Source organism: Salvelinus alpinus, chromosome 35 (genome assembly GCF_045679555.1).
Source record: "Salvelinus alpinus chromosome 35, SLU_Salpinus.1, whole genome shotgun sequence".
Taxonomy (NCBI): Eukaryota; Metazoa; Chordata; class Actinopteri; order Salmoniformes; family Salmonidae; genus Salvelinus; species Salvelinus alpinus.
This window is the reverse complement of record NC_092120.1, coordinates 9,548,529-9,572,644: the sequence shown is the minus strand read 5'-3', so window position 1 is coordinate 9,572,644 and position 24,116 is coordinate 9,548,529. Positions and strand designations below refer to the sequence as shown.

General features: G+C 43.3%; 1 protein-coding gene across 2 annotated transcripts in view; it reads right to left on the bottom strand.

The window, feature by feature from the left end:
* Positions 1-23,485, bottom strand: part of LOC139564676 (ubiquitin carboxyl-terminal hydrolase MINDY-3-like) — a 45,481-nt gene extending 21,996 nt beyond the window's left edge. The window contains exons 1-10 of one of the 2 annotated variants that reach the window (XM_071384414.1): positions 23,354-23,485; positions 23,155-23,234; positions 22,738-22,798; positions 22,150-22,335; positions 21,873-21,924; positions 21,379-21,493; positions 21,218-21,291; positions 21,023-21,102; positions 20,433-20,503; positions 19,615-19,695 (exon numbers count right to left, since the gene is read on the bottom strand). In XM_071384414.1, coding sequence (XP_071240515.1) covers positions 19,615-19,695; positions 20,433-20,503; positions 21,023-21,102; positions 21,218-21,291; positions 21,379-21,493; positions 21,873-21,924; positions 22,150-22,335; positions 22,738-22,798; positions 23,155-23,234; positions 23,354-23,447 — 894 coding nt within the window. In that variant the 5' untranslated portion in view covers positions 23,448-23,485. Of the gene's footprint in view, positions 1-19,614; positions 19,696-20,432; positions 20,504-21,022; positions 21,103-21,217; positions 21,292-21,378; positions 21,494-21,789; positions 21,925-22,149; positions 22,336-22,737; positions 22,799-23,154; positions 23,235-23,353 lie in introns of those variants that run through there. The other variant, XM_071384415.1, reaches the window with a different exon arrangement.
* Between the last annotated feature and the right edge of the window lie 631 nt (positions 23,486-24,116).

Genomic DNA, 24,116 nt, shown 5'->3' with positions numbered 1-24,116 from the left:
AGCAGCTGGGGTACAGAATGGTTAGATTTGTTAGTTTAAGTATCTCTATAAATCAAGCCGTACATTCTTCATCCAGATAGACGTGTGTTAAGGGTTAATGAATGGTCAGAGGGTTAACTTCCCTTACAGTTTACATGAGCGTAATTTACTGAGGAGGCTGCTAAAGGGAGTGCATATGTGTGACATACAGTATAACCCAGTTATAGAGATGGGGTTAACTCATATACTTTCCTCTAGCAGTAAGGGTTAAGATTCAGGAAGAGTTATAACTGTAGGTAATAACAGTGCTGGAACCTTGTAGAAACAAGAGATAGTCCCAGTCAACATTCACGTAATATTGAATTCCCTCAACCATGCCCACAAATTGCAGAAAACAAAAAGTCCCTCTCATTCACCCCAATTGTAAGAGGCAACTTCATCATCGATTTTGTTCTACAGAAATAACAGAACATGCTGAAAACTGCTGTGTTGTTCAATGTACATGTAGCCAGGTCAAAAAATCACAACCTACGGCTCGCAATGCTCCCATGTAGGAAAATAAAGCCTGCGAGAAGCGCCCTGTGTCTTCAGGGTATCTGGTGTGGGAGAGTGGGAAATATGGGGACGCAGTGTCCAAGTAGGCTACACGTAGTTATGTGTGGAAAACGTAAGACATTTAACTTGTTTAGTATAGTCCGTTTGTAACTCCACTCACTACTTGTAGCTGTATAGTCTGTGTTGTTAGTCTTAGCTAGCTTAATGTTCCGGTCGGTAGTTAGCATTCACTCACTCAAGTGGCTGCAAGCATCGTCATGAAAAGGGGAGAGGGAAGCACTACAATATTACCTTTTCTAAGTAGTGAGCACGCTAGGGAGCAGGCAACGTTGAAAAGTAAACTTTAGACATGTTGTACTTTTCTTAAATGTAGTTTTGTAAATCGACTAAAACAAACTAGAAAATTGCTTTTGAAAAATGTCAAGTTTTTCACCTCCATGTCTCTGTCATAATCAGATCTTAAGTCTCCTTAGAGACAGTAAACATACTGTCATCTACAGACAAAGCAACTTATTATTACCTGAAGCCTGCACACGCACACGATGAGCTCAGATACAATAACGCGATACACTTTAACAAAACATGTCTTTGTACAGGTAACTGCCAAAATAAAGAAAACACCAACATAAAGAGTCTTAATAGGGTGTGGGCCCAACACAAGTTTGAATGCACCATGGCATAGACTCTACAAGTGTCTAACTTCATTGGAGGGATCCGACACCATTCTTCCATGAGACATTCCATCATTTGATGATTTGTTGATGGTGGTGGAAAAAGCTGTCTCAGGCACCGCTCTAGAATATCCCAGAAGTGTTCAATTGGGTTGAGATCTGGTGACACACACACAGGGTTGCAAAGGGTCTGAAACGTTCAAGTACATTTGCAAAGTAAGCCCTGGAATTAGTGAAATTTGCTTAAATTCATCAAAAAAAAGTTAGCTTATAACACCTAATTGAGGAACCTAATTGAGGAGTGTTAATTCACCTATTTCCATACATGTTTCATTTTAAAACATTTATTTTACAAAGGAGTTGTTTAATCTAACTGCTTAACTATTTACCTGTACATGGAATTGTATTTGGGTTTTTTTCTTTACAGGAAAATGCCACGAGCACTATCTGATGTGTGGAGACATTTCACTGCAGCTAATGTAGAAGGAAAAGCTGTGTACATTTGCAAATACTGTGCCAAATCATATGTGAAGAATGCAACAAAGACGCAGAATCATCTGGCCAAGTGCATAAAGTTCCCTCAGCGCTCACAACAAGCAACCTCTGACAAAAGTCCCTCTACTTCTATTCGAGGTGAAAATGATGAATCAGACACCTTATTGATAGCAACAGCTCATGGTCATCCTGGAATCAGAAGTTTTTGACTCAATGGAGGAACGCAGTCAGAGAAATGCTGATGAATGACTTGCTCAAGCTGTGTGTGCAACTGGTTCACCTCTGATGAGTGGTCGATTGTTCATGGGCAAGGAATAATTAACTCCATCTCCACCCCTCAACCAGTATTCTACTCGAGCACAGACACAAGGTACAACAGACACATCTGTCTCTACATTGCAGATGAGCTGAAGGCAGTCATCGATGACCTTGGACCTCATGCATTGAATCTGCTCCTCAAGGACATCATGGCACTGAAAACAATGGCTACACTCTACAAGAGAGCCAAGGAAATTGTTAGGCATGTGAAGGGGCATCAAGTTATAGCAGCAATCTACCTCACCAAGCAAAGTGAGAAGACCAACCGACCAACCAGTGCTCCCGCACATTGGCTAACCGCCATCCGCCAACCCCTCTTTTACGCTACTGCTACTCTCTGTTCATCATATATGCATAGTCACTTTAACCATATCTACATGTACATACTACCTCAATCAGCCTGACTAACCGGTGTCTGTATGTAGCCTCGCTACTTTTATAGCCTGTCTTTTTACTGTTGTTTTATTTCTTTACCTACCCATTGTTCACCTAATACCTTTTTTGCACTATTGGTTAGAGCCTGTAAGTAAGCATTTCACTGTAAGGTCTACTACACCTGTTGTATTCGGCGCACGTGACAAATAAACTTTGATTTGAATAAGAACACCACATTGAAGCTGTCCAGCAACACCCGTTGGGGTGGTGTTGTCATCACATTTGACAGTCTCCTGGAGGGGAAGGAGTCAATCCAAGAAATGGCCATGTCACAGTCTGCTGATATGGACAACCTCATCAAGAGGATCCTCCTGGATGAAGTATTTTGGGAGAGTGGTAAGCAGCCTGACAATGCCATCCTGTCTGATGTTCAGACTCTGCTTGCAGATGTAAGATAAGAAATCCGTACTTGACTGTTACTCCAAGCAGAGGAAACTGCAGTTCAGAAATGCATTAAAAAGCGTGAAGACTTCTGCCTGAAGCCCATACGCGTACATGTTGGACCCCAAGTATGCTGGCAAGAGCATCCTGTCTGGTGCAGAGATCAACAAGACCGATGGTGTCATCACTACCGTGTCTTGCCACCTTGGCCTGGAAGAGGGCAAGGTTCTTGGCAGTCTGAAGAAGTACACTTCCAAGCAAGGGCATTGGATGGAGATGCAATACGGCAGTCGTGCCAACATATCTCATCAGCCACCTGGTGGAAGGAACTTTGTGGATCTGAGGCTCTTTCCCCTGTTGCCACCATCATCCTCCAAATCCCACCAACATTAGCCGCCTCAGAGAGCAACTGGTCCTTGTTTGGGAACACACACACCAAGGCACACAACAGGCTGACCAACAAGGGTTGAAAAATTGGTGGCCATCCAGGCAAATTTGAGGCTTTTTGAGCCTGACAACAAGGTTGGAAAGTGACAGTGAGGATGACACCTCAGAGTCTGATGTTCAAGAGGTGGACACTGAGGAGGTTGTTTTGGGTATTTTGCGACCAAGCTTTAACTTACTGACTGATGTCTTGAGATGTTGCTTCAATATATCCACATAATGTTCCTACCTCATGATGCCATCTATTTTGTTAAGAGCACCAGTCCCTCCTGCAGCAAAGCACCCCCACAACATGATGCTGCCACCCCCGTGCTTCACAGTTGGGATGGTGTTCTTCAGCTTGCAAGCCTCCCCCTTTTTCCTCTAAACATAACGATGGTCATTATGGCCAAAAAGTTATATTTTTGTTTCATCAGACCAGAGGATATTTCTCCAAAAAGTACAATCTTTGTCCCCATGTGCAGTTGCAAACCGTAGTCTTGGCTTTTTTTAATGGCAGTTTTGGAGCAGTGGCTTCTTCCTTGCTGAGTGGACTTTCAGGTTATGTCGATATAGGACTCGTTTTACTGTGGATATAGATACTTTTGTACCCGTTTCCTCCAGCATCTTCACAAGGTCCTTTGCTGTTCTGGGAGTGATTTGCACTTTTCGCACCAAAGTACGTTCATCTCTAGGAGACAGAACGCGTTCCTGAGCGGTATGACGGCTGCGTGGTCCCATGGTGTTTATACTTGCATACTATTGTTTGTACAGATGAACGTGGTACCTTCAGGCATTTGGAAATTGCTCCCAATGATGAACCAGACTTGTGGAGATCTACATTTTTTTTTCCTGAGGTCTTGGCTGATTTCTTTTGATTTTCCCAAAGACGCACTGAGTTTTAAGGTAGGTCTTGAAATACATCCACAGGCACACCTCCAATTGACTCACATGATGTCAATTAGCCTATCAGAAGCTTCTAAAGCCATGACATAATTTTCTGGAATTTCCCAAGCTTTTTAAAAAGGCACAGTCAACTTAGTGCATGTAAACTTCCGACCCACTGGAATTGTGATACAATGAATTATAAGTGAAATAATCTGTCTGTAAACAATTGTTGGAAAAATGACTTGTGTCATGCACAAAGTAAATGTCCTAAACGACTTGCCAAAACTATAGTTTGTTTAACAAGAAATTTGTGGAGTGGTTGAAAAACGAGTTTTAAATGACTCCAACCTAAATGTATGTAAACTTCCAACGTTTTTGGAAAATGCTATGGATCATTGGGGATCATTCAAAATTATTTTTTTTGTTCAGTGAAATCATCCCATGTGAAGAGTCGTAAGTTTTTTTTTCTTTTTTCTATTGGAATGATTTAATAATTTGCAATTATGTTCACTCATGACAAGTTAAAAGGTTTATCTCCATATGATATGGTAAATATATCCAATGCAAAAAACATCTACATTTAAACGGTATTAATATTAATTTGCATATATTTCCGTTAAATCCCATGGAAAGTTTACACCTCTGAATATTCCCCAAAATGTGCAACCCCACACAGACACTTTAAACCCCCTATGCTCCTTTGAGACCCCTCTTTCAAAAAGTCAGATCTCTTAACCATGATAGCCAAAATAAAATAGGCAACTGTGCATTTTTATATACGACCCTAAGCATGATGGGATATAAATTGCTTAATTAATTTAACACCTGCTTTCAACATACATTGTATCCCTCATTTACTCAAGTGTTTCCATTATTTTGGCAGTTACCGGTATGTGTATAGCGTGTGTGGGTGTGTTAAATGCCAGGCCTGCTAGTATGTCTTTGATGTGTGTTTTATTAGAGGCCTGGAGATGCTGCTGAGTTTAGATTACATGTCAAGTCACACACTCCACAGGGAAGGGGTGTGTGTATTAGCCCCATCCCCTTCCAGCCTCTTGTTTGCTTGCACTGGACCAGAGGACTGCATTCTCTAAATGTGCATGCACGTGCACACACCCCGATGGTACCAAGACAGTGTGTGCGCGTCTGTGTGTCTGTGTGTTATGGAAATCAAGAGGAATGCATTCCGAACTAGCTCAGAACCTAATTCTGTTTCCCAAACCCTCAAGTCTGTATTGAGTCTTACGAATCAGATCTAGCTCCTGAACAGCAACAGAAAACCTCCTCAAATAGAAACACACTAGTCCAGCTCATCTCTATTTATCTGGTTCTCTCCCCTTCCCTCCCACTTTAATTTGAGTGTTTCCAACCCTCTTTCTATCCCTCTCACCTTCACCTTCCCTCCATCCTCACCCCTCTCCTGAGATGTAAGTAGCTGTAGATGGGTGTAGCCTTACCCCTCTCGTCAATCCACCTCTTCAGCTCCCCTTCCTCTACCCCTCCCTCTTTGTCCCTCTGTTCTGTCCTGACACATACTTTCATCTGTCTCTCCATCTATCCATCCCTAACCATTCTTTCTCTGTCACGCTAACAGGAACTCCTAGTCTACAGTGTCTGTGTGGTGTTGGTTTAGTGTTTCTCTTTGTTAGGTGGAGAGCCTCTTGAAGCAGAAGACTCAATTACACTCAGACCTTTGTCCTGGCTAAGAGGGGCTGAGAGGTGTGTGTTAGGGTAGAGGTGTGTGTGTGTGTGTGTGTGTGTGTGTGCCAGAGACAGACAGGTGATTAATGGTCTGTCATCAACAACACGCTGTCTGGGGTCTCTGAATAACAGAACAAGACTATAGAGAACAGGGCTATACAGAACAGCTATAGACTGAGACCAGTCACAGACAAGGGGCCAGGCCCTATCACACACAGCCTTTGTCCCTGCTAGAATAGAACAGGTCAGATGTGTCAGAATATTAATGCCTGTTACTGTACACTTCTTTCACTCAGATCTAGCGGTGTCTGTGTGCACGCACTCACAGGTAAGGTACCATAGCTCTTTTCTCCTTCTCAGATTCTCTGAAAGTGAGACCTGCCTCAGACTTAATGACCGATCCTCTCTCTCCCTGAGACATTTAGGGACATGTTACTTGTGTCTGTACTATACATCAGACACATGCTCTTTGGGGAAAGACAGTGTGTGTGTGTTTGTGTGTGTGTGTGTGTGTGTGTTGTGTGTGTGTGTCAGTCTCTTTAGGGACATTGAGGGCCAGAAGAGCTGCTCCATTTCCCATTAAATCACTGACCCATAACTGTGCTACTGCACACACACACAAGCCGGTTAAACCATCAGAGCGCGTAAACACACACACAGCTCCCGAGAGGGGCTTAAGGATAAGAGGATGGAGGCCTGTGAATGTCATCACTCTCAGATGGAAAGAAACACTACAGAGAGAGGAGAGAAAGAGGACATGGTCCCTAGGGCAGCCAGAAGCCCTTTTAAAGTACATCCTTCCTTCCGCACTCCCTTCTATCCTTTCAGGATTTAAATATGTCATTATGACTGATGTGACATGACAGGATAGGGTTAATGACGGGGCTGTAGTGGAGCAGGTTGAGCGCTTCAAGATCCTTGGTGTCCACATCACCAACAAACTATCATGGTCCAAACAAGACAGTCGTGAAGAGGGCACGACAACGCCTGTTCCCCCTCAGGAGACTGAAAAGATTTGGCAAGGGTCCTCAGATCATCAAAAAGTTCTACACATGCACCATCGAGAGCATCCTGACTGGTTGCATCACCACCTGGTATGGCAACTGCTCGGCCTCCGACCGCAAGACACTACAGCGGGTAATGCGTACGGCCCAGTACATCACTGGGGAAAGCTTCCTGCCATCCAGGACCTCTATACCAGGCAGTGTCAGGAAGGCACCAAAAAATTGCCAAAGACTCCAGCCACCCTAATCATAGACTGTTCTCTCTGCTACCACTACCCTCAAGCCATAAGACTCCTGAACAGCTAATCAAAATGGCTACCCGGACTATTTGCATTGTCCCCCCCAACCCCATTTTTATGCTGCTGCTACTCTGTTTATTATCCATGCATAGTCACTTTACCTCCACCTACATATTACTTCAATTACCTGGACTAACCTGTGCCCCCGCACATTGACTCTGTACCAGTACCCCCTGTATATAGCCTCGCTACTGTTCTTTTTTTGTTGCTCATTAATTATTTACTTCTACATTTTTACTATTTTTTACTTCAGTTTGAGTAAATACTTTAACACTTTTCTTAACTACATTGTTGGTTAAGGGCTTGTAAGTAAACATTTCACTGTAAGGTCTACACTTGTTATATTCGGCACATGTGACAAATAACATTTGACCCGATTAACTGTATAGTAGAATTAGAATGTAAAGTAACATGCTATACATGACATCAGAGCTTAGTCTGGGCAACTTTTGCAACATTTTTGTAGGACAGAAAAATTGGCCAATTCACACACTTATCAAGAAAACATCCCTGGTCATCCCTACTGTCTCTGATCTAGCGCTCACTAAAAACAAATGCTTCATTTGTAAATTATGTCTAAGTGTTGGAGTGTTCCCCTGGCTATCTGTAAATTAAAAAACAAGAAAATGGTGCCTTCCGAGTTGCTTAATAAAGAATTTGAACAGATTAATACTTTTATGTTTCATACTTAAGTATATTTGGGCAATTAATATACTTAACTATCAAAAGTAAATGTTAAAACCAAATACTTCCAGACTTTTATTCAAGTAGTATTTTACTGGGTGACTCACTTTTACTTGAGTCATATTCTATTGAGGCATCTTTACTTTTACTCAAGTATGACAATTGCATACTTTTTCCAACACTGCATAAAACGCATGTCATAGTGTCAAGGTTTATGATCACTATGTTTGTACAAGATGACTTGGTGTGATACCCTGGGTTGTCTTGAACAGAATGAGCCTGTTTGTTGTGAAGGAAATTTGCTGCGCACCATGCATCTGAATGCACACGACTCATTTCTGAGAACCAAAATTATGACCTGCCTTGTGAAAGCCTAACACGAAGATCTTATTTTATAATTTAGCTAGTCATGTTGGCAATAGAAGTTCTCAGATTATGCTCACCTGACCCAGATTGCGATTTATAATGGACCAACAGTAATTGGGTAAAGGCGGGGATACTGGGCTGTGTTCAAAACAACTACTAGTGTGCTTGCTCTAGTTCCTCAACGGCACAGCTAAGAGATATTAAAATAAATAAATAAATAAATAAATAAATATATATATATATATAGTTGAAGAATCTTCTTTGAGACAAAGTGCATTGAAATTACTTAGGAACTGTGCACACTTAGGAGAGGTATGGATGTTGTCTCAGTTTTCAAATACACAAAATCTTCTCTCCACAATCTCTCTCCTCTCCTGCCTTTCTTCCTTCTCCTCCCTCTGTAGTCTCATCCCCTTCTCCTCTCCCTCCTCTGTGGTGACAGAAGGCCTCAGATCCCATTACAGGCCATTCTAGAGAGCCTGTAATGGGATGAAGAGAGGTGGATGGGGGGTGAGAAAGGTAAAGGGAGGGAGGGTGGTGGAGAGGGGGAGCTTTTGTCCCGTTAGATCAGATAAAAACACTAATGCTATGAGGCAGTCACACACTAATGGTCTAAAAGCCACACTAACAATGACAGGACATCACACACACTAGATAGGGACACAGGGGAATCCTAGAACAGGCATCACAAGATGCATGGTTTGAGGTCAGCTCCAGAGCTCTCTCAACACTAACACATTGAACGCTGTTGTCGTCATCATCACACACACACACACTGACATTAACTAGTTACAACTGTTCTAGATGTGACATTTACTCTTCTCCCAACCCACAGTAATGACACGGTGTGCAGTACGCACGTGTGTGTATGTGAAAAAGAGAGTGCGCGTCTGACGGGGCAGGCAGCTCCTCTCCCTAATCAGCGTAGCGTCAGCTGCATGGAGGAGAACCCATATCGGATGCCATATCCTACAGATCTTTGCTTACCATAATAATAAGCATAACCTGCTTAATTGCTTACACAAAAGAAAAGTTAATGGTTTGAAGTACAAGTGGTAAAAAAATAAATATTTTTGGCTTTAAAATTTGACACTTTTTCGTGATATCCTATTGTTAGTTACGATCTTGTCTCATCGCTGCAACTCCCCAACTGGCTCGGGAGAGGCGAAGATCGAGTCATGCGTCCTCCGAAACAAGCCGCGATGTCAGCTTACAGGCGCCTGGTTCGTCACAAGGAGTCGCTAGAACTCGATGAGCCAAGAAAAGCCCCACGGACAAACCCTCCCCTAAACCGGACGACGCTGGGCCAATTGTGCACCGCCATACGGAACTCCCGGTCACGGTACAAGTGTTTTTCTATAACCCTGATCACAGAATTCTCAGAGGCCTCAACTTGTGACAATCCAACCTTGAACTAGCTCTAGCTCCTGAATATCACTCTCTGTACCAAAATCAACAGATGCCTAACTGTTCAATTGATAAGTTGAATGAGATTCATATCACCCCACGTCTGCAATGATGCATGTATACGTAATTCAGAAAGACTATATAGCCTTAGAGTAGAAGTCGACCGATTAATCGGAATGGTCGATTAATTAGGGCCGATTTCAAGTTTTCATAACAATCGGTAATCTGCATTTTTGGACACCGATTATGACCGATTACATTGCAATCCACGAGGAGACTGCGTGGCAGGCTGACCACCTGTTATGACTGCAGCAAGGAGCCAAGGTAAATTGCTAGCTAGAATTAAACTTAACTTATAAAAAACAATCGATCTTAACATAATCACTATTTAACTACACATGGTTGATGATATTACTAGTTTAACTAGCTTGTCCTGCATTGCATATAATCAATGCGGTGCCTGTTAATTTATCATCGAATCACAGCCTACAAACGGGTGATTTAACAAAAGTGCATTAGCGAAAAAAAGCACAATCGTTGCACCAATGCACCTAACCATAAACATCAATGCCTTTCTTAAAATCAATAGAGTAGTATATATTTTTAAACCTGGAAATTTAGTTTAAAAAAATGCATGTTTAAAAAAAAATGCAATATTAACTAGGGAAATTGTGTCGCTTTTCTTGCGTTCAGTCCAAGCAGAGTCAGGGTATATGCAGCAGTTTGGGCCGCCTGGCTCGATTCGAACTGTGTGAAGACCATTTCTTCCTAACAAAAAACTTAATTAATTTGCCAGAATTCTACATAATTATGACATAACTTTGAAGGTTGTGCAATGTAACAGCAATATTTAGACTTAAAGGTTGCCACCAGTTCGATAAAATACAGAACGGTTCCGTATTTCACTGAAAGAATAAACGTTTTGTTTTCTAAATTATAGTTTCCGGATTTGACCATATTAATGACCTAAGGCTCGTATTTCTGTGTGTTTATTATATTATAATTAAGTCTGATTTGATAGAGCAGTCTGACTGAGCGGTGAGCGGTGGTAGGCAGCAGCAGGCTCGTAAGAATTCATTCAAACAGTACTTTCCTGCGTTTGCCAGCAGCTCTTCGCAATGCTTGAAGCACAGCACTGTTTGACTTCAAGCCTATCAACTCCCGAGATTAGGCTGGCAATACTATATGAAATACAAATAGTATAAAGAAATAGTCCTATAATAACTACAACCTAAAACTTCTTAACTGGGAATATTGAAGACTCATGTTAAAAGGAACCACCAGCTTTCATGTTCTCATGTTCTGAGCAAGGAACTTAAATGTTACCTTTTTTACATGGCATATATTGCACTTTTACTTTCTTCTCCAACACTGTGTTTTTGCATTATTTAAACCAAATTGAACATGTTTCATTATTTATTTGAGACTAAATTGATTTTACTTATGTATTATATTAAGTTAAAATAAAAGTGTTAATTCAGTATTGTTGTAATTGTCATTATTACAAAAATATACACTGCTCAAAAAAATAAAGGGAACACTTAAACAACACAATGCAACTCCAAGTCAATCACACTTCTGTGAAATCAAACTGTCCACTTAGGAAGCAACACTGATTGACAATAAATTTCACATGCTGTTGTGAAAATGGAATAGACAAAAAGTGGAAATTATAGGCAATTAGCAAGACACCCCCAATAAAGGAGTGGTTTTGCAGGTGGTGACCACAGACCACTTCTCAGTTCCTATGCTTCCTGGCTGATGTTTTGGTCACTTTTGAATGCTGGCGGTGCTTTCACTCTAGTGGTAGCATGAGACGGAGTCTACAACCCACACAAGTGGCTCAGGTAGTGCAGCTCATCCAGGATGGCACATCAATGCGAGCTGTGGCAAGAAGGTTTGCTGTGTCTGTCAGCGTAGTGTCCAGAGCATGGAGGCGCTACCAGGAGACAAGCCAGTACATCAGGAGACGTGGAGGAGGCCGTAGGAGGGCAACAACCCAGCAGCAGGACCGCTACCTCCGCCTTTGTGCAAGGAGGAGCACTGCCAGAGCCCTGCAAAATGACCTCCAGCAGGCCACAAATGTGCATGTGTCTGCTCAAACGGTCAGAAACAGACTCCATGAGGGTGGTATGAGGGCCCGACGTCCACAGGTGGGGGTTGTGCTTACAGCCCAACACCGTGCAGGACGTTTGGCATTTTCCAGAGAACACCAAGATTGGCAAATCCGCCACTGGCGCCCTGTGCTCTTCACAGATGAAAGCAGGTTCACACTGAGTACATGTGACAGACGTGACAGAGTCTGGAGACGCCGTGGAGAACGTTCTGCTGACTGCAACATCCTCCAGCATGACCGGTTTGGCGGTGGGTCAGTCATGGTGTGGGGTGGCATTTCTTTGGGGGGCCGCACAGCCCTCCATGTGCTTGCCAGAGGTAGCCTGACTGCCATTAGGTACCGAGATGAGATCCTCAGACCCCTTGTGAGACCATATGCTGGTGCGGTTGGCCCTGGGTTCCTCCTAATGCAAGACAATGCTAGACCTCATGTGGCTGGAGTGTGTCAGCAGTTCCTGCAAGAGGAAGGCATTGATGCTATGGACTGGCCCCCCCGTTCCCCAGACCTGAATCCAATTGAGCACATCTGGGACATCATGTCTCGCTCCATCCACCAACGCCACGTTGCACCATAGACTGTCCAGGAGTTGGCGGATGCTTTAGTCCAGGTCTGGGAGGAGATCCCTGAGGAGACCATCCGCCACCTCATCAGGAGCATGCCCAGGCGTTGTAGGGAGGTCATACAGGCACGTGGAGGCCACACACACTACTGAGCCTCATTTTGACTTGTTTTAAGGACATTACATCAAAGTTGGATCAGCCTGTAGTGTGGTTTTCCACTTCAATTTTGAGTGTGACTCCAAATCCAGACCTCCATGGGTTGATAAATTTGATTTCCATTGATAATGTTTGTGTGATTTTGTTGTCAGCACATTCAACTATGTAAAGAAAAGAGTATTTAATAAGAATATTTCATTCATTCAGATCTAGGATGTGTTATTTTAGTGTTCCCTTTATTTCTGCGAGCAGTGTATATAGGAGGGGGGAAAAAAGGCTTTTTTGGTCCTCCAATAATCGGTATCGGCATTGAAAAATCATAATCGGTCTACCTCTAGCCTTGAGACTCAAGAATAATTGGCCTTTTGTGCAATTCGTTTCTTAGCCATTAGGGCTTTTTAGCCACTGCTTTTGACATAGTGTAGAAGTAAATGCCATGCTATTAATTTTGTACTATGCTCTTGCATCTAAGCTGTAACTTGCCCTCACATCTGCATATTGAATTTAAATTCATATACACAAATGTGTTACTTCAACCACACCATGGCCTTGAGTCTCCTTTCTCTCCATCCAAGTGAACAAATCAGAAATGAGGGGTCCACGGTCTCCAGCGGGACAAACGGATCCAGATGGAAACTCTGGGATCACATTCCCAACAGGAAAACATCCACCTGAGGGCACAGACACATCTCCTACGTCCATTAATGCTAATCAGGATCAGGTTCCCCGCTCTCAGGAATGTGTGTGTGTGTGTACTGTCACCAGTTCCTTGGGAGCCATGGAGGTTATTGGTAGTCATCACAGTGAAATCATGAGGACCATGACTCATGGTTCTCATCTGGTTCATCTAGTTTGCCTCTACATGTGTTCCAGCCCCCTAGCAGGCAGACACTACCCAGTACCCTGCTTTATCCCAGGTGACATGGAACAACTGCCCTAATCTAAAATGATAGTTCACTCCAACATCAAGATGTTTCCAACCCTCAAGACATGAGCGGAGTCGTACAGTACACAACATCTACACAGATGATATGGGACTTGGACTCATCTCAATATAAGACCCCTTTAAAAGGCCTGGAAACTGCTGACAAACTTCTGCTTTTGGAGTTATTGATCACTTCATACAATAATTGTATTATCCATTTCTTCGAAAATCCATTGGGTGTAGTGTTATGAGGTAAACGCTAGCTGTAACAGTCTGTTTCCTCTGATGCCATATCCTGTACCAGATAGAATCAATTAGCTCCGCCTTAAATCTGAATAATCTAAAATAGTGCTCCAAATTGTTAAAAAGTAATTTTCAAGATAGAATGCGCAGTAGGGGAGAAACAGTGCCACCCCACCACCATTGTTATAGGTCGTTATCAATAAAATGTCACAATACGGTGCAGAGCATTCGATTTGCGTGCTAGAGGGCAAGGAGACCCCCAGCTCCACTTAAACCATTGACAACTACATGCCGTTTTCAAGGGATTGTCAAATAAAAAGTGAATTATTTGGTTGTAAAATAATCACCTCTTAAATTTTAGATTTTTCCATACAAAACAATTGGCATATTTAGCTCAGCTCTTTCATCAGAGTTATACAGCATGCTCATGCATGCGATCATACACTGTTAACCAGGGGGCAGGGCTACCGACGTTAAGGCTAATCTGAAGATGGTGCTGGCTAAAGCTAAAACTGGCGAGTGTAGAGAGTATAGAGATATTGTTATCCACGTCGGCACCAACGATTTTAGGATGAAACAGTCAGAGGTCACCAAGCGCAACATAGCTTCAGCGTGTAAATCAGCTAGAAAGATGTGTCGGCATCGAGTAATTGTCTCTGGCCCCCTCCCAGTTAGGGGGAGTGATGAGCTCTACAGCAGAGTCTCACAACTCAATCGCTGGTTGAAAGCTGTTTTCTGCCCCTCCCAAAAGATAGAATTTGTAGATAATTGGCCCTCTTTCTGGGACTCACCCACAAACAGGACCAAGCCTGGCCTGCTGAGGAGTGACGGACTCCATCCTAGCTGGAGGGGTGCTCTCATCTTATCTACCAACATAGACAGGGCTTTAACTCCTCTAGCTCCACAATGAAATAGGGTGCAGGCCAGGCAGCAGGCTGTTAGCCAGCTTGCCAGCTTAGTGGAGTCTGCCACTAGCATAGTCAGTGTAGTCAGCTCAGCTATCCCCATTGAGACTGTGTCTGTGCCTCGACCTAGGTTGGGCAAAACTAAACATGGCGGTGTTCGCCTTAGCAATCTCACTAGGATAAAGACCTCCTCCATTCCTGCCATTATTGAAAGAGATCGTGATACCTCACATCTCAAAATAGGGCTACTTAATGTTAGATCCCTCACTTCAAAGGCAGTTATAGTCAATAACTAATCACTGATCATAATCTTGATGTGATTGGCCTGACAAACATGGCTTAAGCCTGATGAATTTACTGTGTTAAATGAGGCCTCACCTCCTGGTTACACTAGTGACCATATCCCCCGTGCATCCCGCAAAGGCGGAGGTGTTGCTAACATTTACGATAGCAAATTTAAATTTACAAAAAAAAGAAAAAAAGAAAAGACATCTTTGTCTTTTGAGCTTCTAGTCATGAAATCTATGCAGCCTACACAATCCCTTTTTATAGCTACTGTTTACAGGCCTCCTGGGCCATATACAGCGTTCCTCACTGAGTTCCCTGAATTCCTATCGGACCTTGTAGTCATAGCAGATAATATTCTAATTTTTGGTGATTTTAATATTCACATGGAAAAGTCCACAGACCCACTCCAAAAGGCTTTCGGAGCCATCATCGACTCAGTGGGTTTTGTCCAACATGTCTCTGGACCTACTCACTGCCACAGTCATACTCTGGACCTAGTTTTGTCCCATGGAATAAATGTTGTAGATCTGAATGTTTTTCCACATAATCCTGGACTATCGGACCACCATTTTATTACGTTTGCAATCGCAACAAATAATCTGCTCAGACCCCAACCAAGGAGCATCAAAAGTTGTGCTATAAATTCTCAGACAACACAAAGATTCCTTGATGCCCTTCCAGACTCCTTCTGCCTACCCAAGGACGTCAGAGGACAAAAATCAGTTAACCACCTAACTGAGGAACTCAATTTAACCTTGCGCAATACCCTAGATGCAGTTGCACCCCTAAAAACTAAAAACACTTGACACAATGATGAAAATAATCATGGCCTCTAAACCTTCAAGCTGCATACTGGACCCTATTTCAACTAAACTACTTAGAGCTGCTTCATGTGCTTGGCCCTCCTGTGTTGAACATAATAAACGGCTCTCTATCCACCGGATGTGTACCAAACTCACTAAAAGTGGCAGTAATAAAGCCTCTCTTGAAAAAGCCAAACCTTGACCCAGAAAATATTTTAAAAACTATCGGCCTATATCGAATCTTCCATTCCTCTCAGAAATTTCAGAAAAAGCTGTTACGCAGCAACTAACTGCCTTCCTGAAGACAAACAATGTATACGAAATGGTTCAGTCTGGTTTTAGACCACATCACAGCACTGAGACTGCACTTGTGAAGGTGGTAAATTACCTTTTAATGGCGTCAGACCGAGGCTCTGCATCTGTCCTCGTGCTACTAGACCTTAGTGCTGCCTTTGATACCATCGATCACCACATTCTTTTGGAGAGATTGGAAACCCAAATTGGTCTACACGGACAAGTTCTGGCCTGGTTTAGATCTTATCTGTCGGAAAGATATCAGTTTGTCTCTGTGAATGGTTTGTCCTCTGACAAATCAACTGTACATTTCGGTGTTCCTCAAGGTTCCGTTTTAGGACCACTATTGTTTTCACTATATATTTTACCTTTTGGGGATGTCATTCGAAAACATAATGTTAACTTTCACTGCTATGCGGATGATACACAGCTGTACATTTCAATGAAACATGGTGAAGCCCCAAAATTGCTCTCGCTAGAATCCTGTGTTTCAGACATAAGGAAGTGGATGGCTGAAAACTTTCTACTTTTAAACTCGGACAAAACAGAGATGCTTGTTCTAGGTCCCAAGAAACAAAGAGATCTTCTGTTAAATCTGACAATTAATCTTGATGGTTGAAAGTCGTCTCAAATAAAACTGTGAAGGACCTCGGCGTTACTCTGGACCCTGATCTCTCTTTTGACGAACATATCAAGACTGTTTCAAGGACAGCTTTTTTCCATCTACGTAACATTGCAAAAATCTGAAATTTTCTGTCCAAAAATGATGCATCCATGCTTTTGTTACTTCTAGGTTAGACTACTGCAATGCTCTACTTTCCGGCTACCCGGATAAAGCACTAAATAAACTTCAGTTAGGATTCTAGCAGCCGTATTTAGCACTGACTAGAACCAAAAATAAATAAAAAATAATAATAATAATAATAAAATAAAAAAATAACATTTGATCATATTACTCCAGTGCTAGCCTCCCTACACTGGCTTCCTGTTAAGGCAAGGGCTGATTTCAAGGTTTTACTGTTAACCTACAAAGCGTTACATGGGCTTGCTCCTACCTATCTTTCCGAGTTGGTCCTGCCGTACATATCTATACGTACGCTACGGTCACAAGACGCAGGCCTCCTAATTGTTCCTAGAATTTCTAAGCAAACAGCTGGAGGCAGGGCTTTCTCCTATAGATCTCCATTTTTATGGAATGGTCTGCCTACCCATGTGAGAGACGCAGACTCGGTCTCAACCTTTAAGTCTTTATTGAAGACTCATCTCTTCAGTAGGTCCTATGATTGAGTGTAGTCTGGCCCAGGAGTGTGAAGGTGAACGGAAAAGCTCTGGAGCAACAAACCGCCCTTGCTGTCTCTGCCTGGCCAGTTCCCCTCTCTCCACTGGGATTCTCTGCCTCTAACCCTATTACAGGGGCTGAGTCACTGGCTTACTGGTGCTCTTTCATGCCGTCCCTAGGAGGGGTGCGTCACTGACGTGATCTTCCTGTCTGGGTTGGCGCCCCCCTTTGGATTGTGCCGTGGCGGAGATGGTGGTTGAAGATATCCCTCTAGTGGTGTGGGGGCTGTGCCTTGGCAAAGTGGGTGGGGTTATATCCTTCCTGTTTGGCCCTGTCCGGGGGGTATCATCGGATGGGGCCACAGTGTCTCCTGACCCCTCCTGTCTCAGCCTCCAGTATTTATGCTGCATTAGTTTATATGTCGGGGGGCTAGGGTCAGTTTGTTATATCTGGAGTACTTCTCTTGTCTTATCCGGTGTCCTGTGTGAATTTAAGTATGCTCTCTCTAATTCTCTCTTTCTTTCTCTCTCTCAGAGGACCTGAGCCCTAGGACCATGCCTCAGGACGACCTGACATGATGACTCCTTGCTGTCCCCAGTCCACCTGGCCGTGCTGCTGCTCCAGTTTCAACTGTTCTGCCTGCGGCTATGGAACCCTGACCTGTTCACTGGACGTGCTACCTGTCCCAGACCTGCTGTTTTCAACTCTCTAGAGACCGCAGGAGCGGTAGAGATACTCTTAATGATCGGCTATGAAAAGCCAACTGACATTTACTCCTGAGGTGCTGCACCCTCGACAACTACTGTGATTATTATTATTTGACCATGCTGGTCATTTATGAACATTAGAACATCTTGGCCATGTTCTGTTATAATCTCCACCCGGCACAGCCAGAAGCGGACTGGCCACCCCTCATAGCCTGGTTCCTCTCTAGGTTTCTTCCTAGGTTTTGGCCTTTCTAGGGAGTTTTTCCTAGCCACCGTGCTTCTACACCTGCATTGCTTGCTGTTTTGGGGTTTTAGGCTGGGTTTCTGTACAGCACTTTGAGATATCAGCTGATGTACGAAGGGCTATATAAATACATTTGATTTGATTCATGCTCAGTAAACATCAATTGATTATGTCATACATAAAGGTAGCATTGATCTCTCAATATTGGCCACCATTAATTGGATATTTGAGTGATAAAATAATAGAACTATACCTGACATGTATGAGTGGTTTAGGTTAATTTCCCCATCCTTTGTGGCCTTTGCCTGTCAAGCAGCAGAAGGGCACATTTGCCGATGCACTGTTAGCTGATCATTGTAACTTTGCAAGCTACCAGTAGAAACATTGTACAGTTGGCTAAACAGTGGTAAGTAGACCTAATGTACTTTTTTATCCAACCAATGTAGGCCTACTTAGTGAAGTTAGCTAACATCCCCTTTTCAACTTTGTTTAAGTGTTTGAAAGTTAGAGGCATAAATATCATACCTGTCAAAAAAAATAAAATGCTACCCTCCCCTTTTATTGTAATGGTGAGAGGTTATCATGTCTTGGGGGGATGATATTTGTGCATCTAACTTGTTCACTCATTATTCACGATTCATTCCGGACTATCCGTAAACATGGTAGCATGTTTAGAAACATACATTATTTACCATTAATTTCTAATGGGGCACAAAATGATCTGAAACCACCAAAACAAACAGCAAAAGCATCCAACAAGTTTGTAGAGTCACAAGCTTGATGTAAACATTGTGTGCTAGGAATATGGGACCAGATACTCAACTTTTGACTACTTAAATACACATACAGTACCAGTCAAAAGTTTGAACAGCTACTCATTCCAGGGTTTTTCTAATATTTTACTGTTTTCTACATGTATTTGTTTAGTGTGTTGTGTAGTGGCTTTGATGGCATGCACCCCACTTGTTTCTGCCCCACCAAGATTTACATGCTAAAATCACCACTGCATATTGTGCACTGATGACTGAGGGGGAAAAAAGTGTTTGTTGTTTTTAGTAACTTCTTTGTTGTTGTAATATCGCAAACAAATGAGGCAGTTTCACCATTAAGGAGCCCAGCTTTAAGAGTCCATTTGTAACAATTAATAAACGTTGTGAACATGCTGTCATTTCTCAACCCCCATATCAGCTGTGTTACACTGCTTCACCCAAAACACTGGTGTGTGTGCATTTTACAAGCTGGTTGGCCCAGTTGCAACTGACCACAAGGTTTCAAGACAACGCCAAAAAACAGCAGCTACTAGCCATATAAGACCATACTACTGCCGTCTCTCTCGCTCTCTCATGTGAGCTGTGCAGTACTAAATCTGTTAAAGCACACATTCCTGGTTCTTCTTTTTCTGACCTGCCCGCTGGAAGAGAGACTGGCTTATATTACACACAGACACACAAGGCCCAGGTTGAGTGTGTGTTTTTGTGTGATTCTTACCTTGGCGAAGAACACTGAGAGATGAGTCTCACTGCCAAGGATCCATATAGGGAATTTAGGAGACTTCAGGAACGCACCCACCTGAAACACACATACAAACCAAAACTGGAGCAAAGCAGTTCTGATTCAGATTCCAGACCAACTTAACTGTCTGAACCCAGACCAGGTTAGTTTTACAGACTAAAGGCTTTCTGATGCCATTTCAACTGACAAAAGGAATGATCAGGGAATACAATCTGATGTCGTAATAGAATATGTACAGTAAGAGAGAAGAAAAGACTGTCATATTGTTGCTAATACAATGGTTGTTCAATGAGCAGGTTTATAGCATGAACATACCAATGTACCCAGGTCTAACTCATCTACCCAGACTTACTCAGCTATTCTACTACTCTACTGTAGTCCCTGCTCCTTACACATTTCCTGTAGCCACTCTTATTGTTATGTTTTTTTTCTGTAAAATGAAATGTTATTTTCTCCCTTGATTCTCCCAGTATGTGTGTGTGTATAGGGTTGGGGTTAGGTGGTGAGGACTATTGCCTCCAAACACATTTACACATGGGATCTCACAGAGTGGTTTGTTTTCCACCACTATCCAGATCATAAATGTCCTACTGCATAGTCAGTCACACACAAGAAGTGGCTGTATGTGTGAGAGAGGGAGTGTGTATGCCAATGTGTTTATTTGTCGTGCTGATTCTCTCACAGAACGTTTGAATCGCTCTCCGCAATCATTCGTGACTAGTGAACAAGAACAAACTCACCACTATGGTTTGGACATAACAAGCCTGAAGGAATGTCAGTCTGTTTGTTCGTACCTTGCAGTAGCGTAGTGACTCCATGAGAGTGAGGAAGCCCACTGAAGCCTGGTTGTGGATACCATGGAGCTCTGAGGGAGGGAGGGAGGGAGGGAAAGAGAGAAGAGAAAGAAGACCAGCTTAGACTAACAACAAAAAACTAGGTGAAACAGCTTCTTTGGTCTCTGTGTGTATGAAAGTTTGACTGATCACTGCCATCTAGCGTTCAGATGTGGGATCACAGTCACCAGGAAACTGGACAACGTCTTCGTAACACCTTCCGTAAACTGAGTAAACTGAGCAATAAAGTCGCCTAATGCTCATTGAAGAAAAGATTAAAATTAAATCACGCTGCCAGATAATGAGGTTTATTGGACAACACTTTGCACTAAGATAATTTAATCCGCTGTGTGTGTGTGTGTCCCCCGTTTGGTAGAGCATGGCGCTTGCAATGCCAGGGTTGTGGGTTCGATTCCCACAGGGGACCAGTGTGGAGAAGAAAAATATATATACAAATGTATGCACTCAGTAAGTTGCTCTGGATAAGAGCGTCTCCTAAATGACAAAAAAAGTTACGAATAAATAAGTCAGCCTGCGTGTGGAGTACTTACTCATGCCAGAGCACTCCCTGTCTCCGTCCCACACATTAGAGACAGCATGGCCCGTCACTAACAGGTTAACCAGACTCTGACTGCAGAGAAAAAGAAAAGTAATGGCTTAAGCTTTTTGGAACATCACTTAGCTCAAGTTGTCAAAAGAAATGTAGCTGATAAAGATTCAATACAGTGAGGGATCAGAGGTTGTACCTGCCGTGGCCATAGACTGGATCTATGAGAGGCTCAGCAGTATCTTCAATCTCATTCCTGATGTTCTCTATCCTCTGTAGACAGAAAGAGAAAAGTGGTTACATGCACGCACACAGAGTGCAGAGTAATATGCACACATAAAAACACATGCAGAGCCTTACCTTGGTGAGGATGACAGAGTAGAGGAAGAGCAGGACTCCACAGCGCCCTTTCCAGGTTTCGTAGAGAGACACCACCTCCTCTCTAAGCTCTGATAATGACTTCACAATACGCTTCCTGTAGACATGAGAGGTCAAAGGTCAGGGGCTAGAAGTCAGCGAGACCACCTCTAATGACATTGCACTCATTTAGAGGTCAGAGACAGGAGGGTTCATGCTGACAGTGTTGTATAATGTCATTATGCAATCAAAGATTGTGTGTATCTCATTAAGGAATCAGTGAAGAGTGTGCGTGCTGAGTCAGGAGTGTGTGCTGAGGCAGCAGGTTGTAAATCATTATTGAGAAACTCCAGTCACACACACAGGCTTAGCCAATCCCAGACAGATGGAGACACACACACTAGAATTCCTGACTTTCCTGCAATGCAGTGGTCCTTTCATCTCCATGGAAGTTATGGCCAATAGAGAGATGAGCCACAGTCAGTAGAGTTACTTACTGGAGGATGCTATGAAACCGCTCAAATCCAAGATCCTCAGCAGCCAAAGCAGCTACACACAATAGACACACAGAGATGCAAACACACACGTTTTAGTGAAACAATTTAGGTAACATTGACAGAACACATGTCATTATTCTAGATTCACAGTGACAGCAATACTACTCACTATGCAGTCTACCCACTATCATATGCGATGATTAATACCATCTCACTACAGCAATGCAGTTATTCATATTAGATGGGTATTAGTGGATAGATGAGTAGTGGGACTCACTGGGTTGCTGGTCTTGCTGGGTCTGGCTGGTCTCCGGACCACCTGTGAGGGATGTGTGAGTGGTAGTGTGGGGGCACTGTCCTTTGGCCCAGGTCACCAGGCAGTAGGAGGTGGTGGAGGAAGTAGAGCAGGCCTGTTCCAGGATCTCAGCCAGAGTAGAACATAGGGCCGCTTTCTGCTCCTCCTCTACAAGGAACAGAAGATATAGGCTAGGTTTCTAATATATATATTTATGATGCATCTCCATTTGGAGCTCTCTCTGCATCTCCATTTAGAACCCTCTCTGTTTAACAGGGTCAGTTTGGGGTCAGAAGTTAGGGTTACCTGTGACGTGTCTCTAGTTACAACTTTTTCTGTTAAACAGGGTCAGGGCTAGGTTTCTCAAACTCAGTCCTTGGGACCCCAAGGTGTGCATGTTTTGTTTTTCCCTTAACACCACAGAGCGGTTTCAAATAATTAACTAATCATCAAGCGTTAATAATTTGAATCAGCTGTGTAGTGTTAGTGCAAAACCCAAAATGGGCTCCCCTTGGGGTCCCGAGGACTGAGCTTGGGAAATGCTGGGTTAGGGTTAGAGGTCAGGGTTACCTGTGATGTGTCTCCAGTTAGAACTCTCTCTCTTAAACAAGATGTTCTTCAGAAGGAAGGCCTGCAGGAAACAAACAATCAGGAAATATTCTACAAGCTGTAACCCATCTCTATAGCACCAAAAACACAACCTGCCGTCCTCATCAACCCTATCCACTCTGTCTAAGAACAGATGTTTACAAAGACACTCCAGCACCATAGAGTACTATAATAAATAAACAGTAGTAGAGAAGGCTTCTCAGCTGAGTGACTGTCGAGTGACTTCTGTAAAGTGTTATCTAAGAAGATGTGTGCTTGTCCAGATATCATCATTCTGGTTACAGACACCAACACCCTCTACCTGGTCATAGGCTGGGCCACCTAACTCATGTTTGTGTGTAAGGTTATGCACTGTCTGGTCTGGGGACTGGTCCATACCTGTACAGGAGCAATGACAGCGCAGGGTCCTCCTTCAAACTGCTCCAGTGCTGTGTGTTCTGTCTCACTGAAGACCAACCCTGAAATACAGGAATCACAGAGTCACTTATTTTGCCCCACCACTGACAATGTCTAGGATTGTGTTCAGGTTAGAGGGGGGTGCGCCAGAATGGAGCGAAGTAGGCGAGAGGTAGCTTACCTTGGGTCCATCTCCGGAAGAGTGAAGCGGACACCCCGTTGCTGCCTGGTCTTTCCCAAACTAGATCCACAACCTCTTTATTTAACTCCCCCATCGCTCTATAACACTGGTCCAACAGCCCTGGCAAACGGTTAGCTGGCTAGCTAACTACAATCAAATACAGAGCAGTTACTGCGCACACAGCCACGGTCCCGTTCGGGTTGGAGGATAGCTAACCTTAGCTAGCGTTGTGGTTTACTCTTCGACTTTCCAGGAACTGGTGCTTCGCTTCCCTCGGCATCGGCCACAACGAAGCTCCGTGGCAGGGCAGTCTCCCCGGTCTGACCAGCGGACAGATGGGCGATAGGAGCATTAACGTTAGTTAGCTACCTAGCTAGTAATGTTATGTGGGCGCGTCTGACAGGCTATCTTAGCGTGGGCCGACTTCTCCAGCAAAGCAGCGTGCGTAAACTAGTTAGCTGCCTGGTCAGCTGTCCAGATTGATAACAATAAATTAGGGAGCCAGACTGTTAGTTGACTGCTCAATTCTCCTTGGTCCAAGTCGTAACGTTACCTTGCTACTAGTAGCCTGCTAACGTTAACTCGTTAGCACCAGTTTGCTATGTTTTAGCTAGCTAAATGCATAACGTTTTGACGTTCCAAAGAGCGCTGAGGCGGTGGCAGTTTAAATCCAGGTCTGAATGCCGGTAACTTTCGTTTAGTCAGTTGTTAGAAGGCAAACGCCTGTAATAGATATCTGAAGTAGTAAAATCTTGAAAAGAAT